At 42.2% G+C, this 5,485-nt stretch overlaps 1 protein-coding gene across 1 annotated transcript; it reads left to right on the top strand.

Moving 5' to 3' along the window:
• The first annotated feature begins 312 nt into the window (after window positions 1-312).
• Window positions 313-1,272, top strand: LOC131417928 (olfactory receptor 4D2-like). Its single transcript, XM_058562029.1, has one exon. The coding sequence runs from the start codon at window positions 313-315 to the stop codon at window positions 1,270-1,272; it is 960 nt and encodes a 319-aa protein (XP_058418012.1).
• Window positions 1,273-5,485: the final 4,213 nt, after the last annotated feature.

Raw genomic sequence — 5,485 nt, 5'->3', positions numbered from 1 at the left:
AATTTGACTAGAAGTTTGTTGGATTTCAAATGTCTTCACACCCGTATATTATATTGAATCTTTGAAAAGCAGATTTCATATGTTCTAGATGGCTTTAAGATATCTCATGTATGTATATTCCAGCACGAACTTGTAAACACTCCAGAGACAAGGCCACTTAATAGCACCTGGTGTTATGCTCTGCATTTAAGAATGCCCATGATATGGACCTGGACAACTTGGTTCTGAGCTCCAGAGTGCCTAAAGGGCAGGTAGTGACTTCATGCGTCTATATACGTGGTTTGTTTTCTTTAGGTGTATGGAGAAGACACCATGGAAGCAGGGAACCTCACATGGGTATCAGAATTTGTCTTCCTGGGGCTCGCACAGACTCGGGAGCTCAAGCTTCTCCTGTTTCTGGTGTTCCTGTTTGTCTACACCACCACTGTCGTGGGAAACCTCCTCATCATGGTCACAGTGACCTCTGATTTCCGGCTCCACACACCCATGTATTTTCTGCTGCGAAATATGGCTATCTTTGATCTCTCTTTCTCCTCGGTCACTGCCCCAAAGATGCTGGTGGACTTCCTCTCTGAGAAGAAGAGAATTTCCTTCCAGGGCTGCATGGCCCAGATCTTCTTCTTCCACTTCTTGGGCGGTGGGACTCTCTTCTTTCTCTCAGTGATGGCCTATGACCGCTACATAGCCATCTCCCGGCCCCTCCACTACGTCACCATCATGAACACTCAGCTCTGTGTGGGGCTGGTGCTGGCTGCCTGGGGAGGGGGCTTTGTCCACTCCATTGTCCAGCTGGCTCTGATGCTCCCATTGCCTTTCTGTGGTCCCAACGTCCTGGATAACTTCTACTGTGATGTTCCACAGGTGCTGAGACTTGCCTGCACTGACACCTCCCTCCTGGAGTTCCTCATGATCTCCAACAGTGGGATGCTGGTCCTCATCTGGTTCCTCCTCCTTCTGATCTCTTACACTGTCATCCTGGTGGTGCTGAGGTCCCACTCAGGGCAGGCGAGGAGGAAGGCAGCTTCCACCTGCACCACCCACATCATCGTGGTGTCTATGATCTTCGTTCCCTGTATCTATATCTACTTCAGGCCCTTCACCCCCTTCCCCATAGACAAGGCTGTGTCCATCAGCCAGACGGTCATCACCCCCATGCTCAACCCCATGATCTACACACTGAGGAATCAGGAGATGCAGGCAGCCGTGAAGAGATTAAGCAAGCGCGCAGTGATCTCAGCAGGGACTGAACTTAAAATAGGTGACTATAAATGATCAAACTTCTCTCTGAACTTTTGTTTTCCCATGTGAAAAATGGAAGAAAGTCTTTATAGAGTGTGACAGTTGAGATTAAACTAATATTTCTATGGACCTCCTCCTGTGACAGGTACTGTATTAGGCAATTGCACACTTTTATCTCATTCTCATACAACTGACAGTGAATAGATTACTATTAGAATTAAACAGATGAGCAACATCAGAGAGAAGTGACTTGCTCCATGAGGAACAGCGAGTGAGTGGCAGAGGTTGGCCAGAAACCTGGTTCCTCTGACTCCAAGTTGAGAGGCAGCAGATATGGATGGGATTTGAACCTCAGGGTCTCAAACAACCACAAGGGGAAACCTAGAGAGTTCCTCATGTGTGGATGAAGTTCTGTGCTGAATGGTGAACAGTTTCATCCTAACTCTGGAACAATCATATTCTTTTCTGCTCCCTGCCTCTCTGCCTCATTCCCCACTCTGGTACTTAGGAAGTGGTCCCACTTTTCACATTGTTGAAATGTTTCTCATAAGGAACATTTGTCCTCTGGATTTGTCCCTTCTCTACCAAATGCTCCTTGGATAATCTGCAAACTATCCTTCTTTCTACCCAATACAATCCACATCATTTGGATGAAATGTCTGGAGGAGGATGATGTATGTTTGGGGAACAAAGGCCAGAGAGGGCAGAGCCATGGCTATTACGGTTCCAGATTTGAGGTAGTGAGTTCAGTCCAAGGCTAGCACCCTGTGGGCTTTCACCTTTCTCTTTGACTTCCCGCACTGGATTGAGAGCTCCTGGAGGGCAGGGGCCATGTTTTATTCATCTTTAAATCTTCCCAGCACTTGAATAGTATCTTACACAAGAGAGGCATTTCTACCTTTTCCTGCCCTCTGTTCTTTCCCTGTGAATTTCAGAATCTACTTTTTATTTCTGCCTCTGTATCTTATATTTATTTTCTCCATTCCTGAGGTATGTGTCATTTTCTTAAAGTCTCAGGCAATCTATCATGTTGAACCAAAGTTAAGAAGATAACGCAGAAGCCTTGTTGTTCCCTCTTCCCTCCCAGCAACTATCCCATCCGACAAATAAAAGTTATAGGCTCCCCTTGAGTTCTCTTGAAGCCATCATGGCAACTCTGAGCTTACCCTTTCTCCACATCTCCTCCTTGCCCCCATTTCACACATTTCTCCCTATTCACAGTGGACCTTTGGAGATGAGGGAAGAGAAAACGGACTGTCATATTTAATCCATGTGGTCCCTCAAAAGCGTTTTCTCCTTTCGCATTAAAGTCCTTTAATTAACTGATGATACTTTTCTCATCCTTCATTTGTGTCTTCTCCAGATACAACATTGGCATCCTTCAGTATTCCCATTGTGACAAGTTTCCTGATTCCACCATCCTGGCCATCTCTTCGGTGTTGACTCTCCTATGACAACATCCTCCTTAAAATGTGGTGCTCACCATATGACACACTGCTGCACTGGGGGTGTGAACTCTTTAGAAAACAATGATTATCCCCTTTGAAATACATATCCATAAGGATGCCTTTGGTTGCAATCAGCAGCATAACTGAATAACAGTGGTTTAAATAATGAGGAAATTATTGTCTCACTTAAAAAGAAGACTAGAAGATAGGCAGTTCCAGAGTTGGTTGATTCAGCAGCTTAAACATTTTAGGGCTCTGGGTTGGCTGCTCTACAATTCCTTGCTTTTCCCCTCATGATGGCCATGTGGCTGCCAAACTGACAGTCACCATGTCTTTATATTCAAATAATTCAGCAAGAAGGAAGAGGAGAGGCATCCATGTGCTTTTTTCCCCCTCTTTTTACCAGGGGAGGAAAATTATCCTAGAAGCACTCCATCAGAATTCTCCTTGATTCCTTGGCCAGAGCTTGGTCATTTGGTCAGCCTAGACTATGAAGGAGAATGGAAAGGTGAATCTCTCGCTTTTTCAGCCAGAAAGAAGGGGGTTGGGAATGGCAATCAACCGTGTCTACCATATAGATATAAACTCCTGGCAGCAGGAGGACACAAAATTGGCCTGAGTCTAAAATCGTGACAATGAGCAAAGTCTGTCATAGCCAAAATCAAATGACTGTAGAAGCTGACATATAAGAGGGATAAGTTAAGTGGGCCCTGTGAAGACTAAGGTGAAGTGGAGAGTGCATATCAAGGCCAGAGAGGACATCCCAGTCCTAGTGCTCTCCCCCACCTTACTGCAGAACTCCAATATCTAAGTCCTTGCCGAACAATCAGAAGGACTTTATTTATCTATACTAAACTGCCCCAGATATACAGTCCAGGCCATCTTCCTGAACTGGCATTCAGGAATCTTCTAACAGTACAACCTACCTGATCACCCTAAAGAGAGGCCTACAACTCCTCCAGCCCTGCTCATGCTTCCAATAAGCATTTTAGTGGTTCAGTTTTAAATACTAATGTCTAACCAGAAATCACTAGACATCTGAAGAAAACGTCCAATATAGAAGAAGGACACCAAAAGAAAATATAAAACTGAGACAAAGGAACTCCAAGAAAACAGAGACAATTCAAGCATTAGAAGAAAACTCTAAAAAATGTTTTTAAATTGAATGTTTTATTTTGAGATAACTGCAGATTCACTCAAAGTTGTAAGAAACAATAGAGATCTCATGTACCCTTTATCCAATATTTCCCAAGAGTAACATCTTGCAAAACTATAATACAATGGTCACAGCCAGGATATTAACATTGATATAGTCAAGACACAGAACAGGAAACTTTTTAAAAAACTCTACAATTAATATCCGCAAAGAGATGAGAGAGATTGTTGTTTTAATGAAACAAGAATAGGACGCCATTTTAGAAAGGCACAATCAGAGACAGAAAAATTCTCGGAAATTGAAAGTATGGTTTGTGGCATACTGCATTTTCCCAAGATGACTGCAGCATTAGCTTCCATTCCACGTGCTCTTCCTCACAATATGATTTTGACATTCTTCCCATTGAGAGGTGGGATCTTTGTTTCCTCTCCTTGAGTCTGGAAGGGTTTATGACCATGGTGAAAGTGCCTCCTGTGACCTCTGAGATTAGGTCATGGAAGGCAATACAGACTCTAACGAGTTGTCTTTGGAATGTCCACTCTTGGAAACCAGCTACCATGCTGTGAGAAAACCCAAGCAGCCAGGTGGAGAGACCATTTGCATTCCCATTAATATCTTGGTTGACTAGGGTTGTTCCAAGGTAGGTTTTTCAAGAAAGATTCATGAGAACTACATTTTCTGAGTTAAATGCTGGAAAATATTTGTTCATGGCCTGTACATATAAATGGCAATTTGACAGGGCAAACATCTTTGGATCATACTTTATTTTCTTTGGTCTTTGTAGATGTTCCTCTGTGTTCTAGGGCTGTTGAGAAGTTTGAGGCCAGCCTGATTTTTCTCCCTATAGATGACTTCATCTTTTTTCTATTGAAGACTATAGAATTCTTTCTTTATCATTGGAGTTCTGTAACTTTATTCCGTTACGTCTTAGCATTCAGTGATATTTATCAATTTTTCCTGGCACACAATGTGCCCTTTGAATCTATTGATTCCATTTATAAATGACTGGAAGTCATTTAGTGGTTTAATTTTTTGACAAGTTGTCTTGAGTCCCTTTTTTTAATTTATGAAAATTTTACTTTACGTGACCCAGAATATCAATTCTAAGAGTGGTAGGAAGCACAGAAATGCTAATAATAATCTATAATGTTGACCCAGAAAGAATAAATGTGAGAAAATTTCCCCAGACTTGTCTTACAAATGACCATTCCAGAGCACAAAGTGCTCGATTCTTAACTGAATTTCTTGAGAAATACCCCCATTTAAATACATATGGCTATATCCATGAGAATTTATACCCTGAAGACATCTCTTGCAGAAACTCTGCTGTTTCTATGACATAAATTTGACTCAAATCTAAATTTATTGACACTAAATGAGTTGGTGCAATCTCTTCCACTATAAAGAATTTAAAGAAAAATTAAAAATAAGTTGCTCATAAGTGGCTTAAATTAAAAATGTTCCTTATGTTCTGGTGCTGTCTTCAATAGTATAGTGGGACTATAACAGGCTTTGAGCCATGGCGTTCAAATGTTGGCTCTAACTAGAATTGTTGTGTTCCTTTTGGACATCACTGAGCCTCTACTTCTTTAGCTGTAAAGCTTACATAATTCCCCAGAGTGTTGTATGGACCAATGAGTAA

This window comes from Diceros bicornis, chromosome 18 (assembly GCF_020826845.1).
Source record: "Diceros bicornis minor isolate mBicDic1 chromosome 18, mDicBic1.mat.cur, whole genome shotgun sequence".
NCBI lineage: Eukaryota > Metazoa > Chordata > Mammalia > Perissodactyla > Rhinocerotidae > Diceros > Diceros bicornis.
The sequence above is the reverse complement of the archived record's forward strand: the minus strand, read 5'-3'. Positions and strand labels throughout refer to the sequence as shown.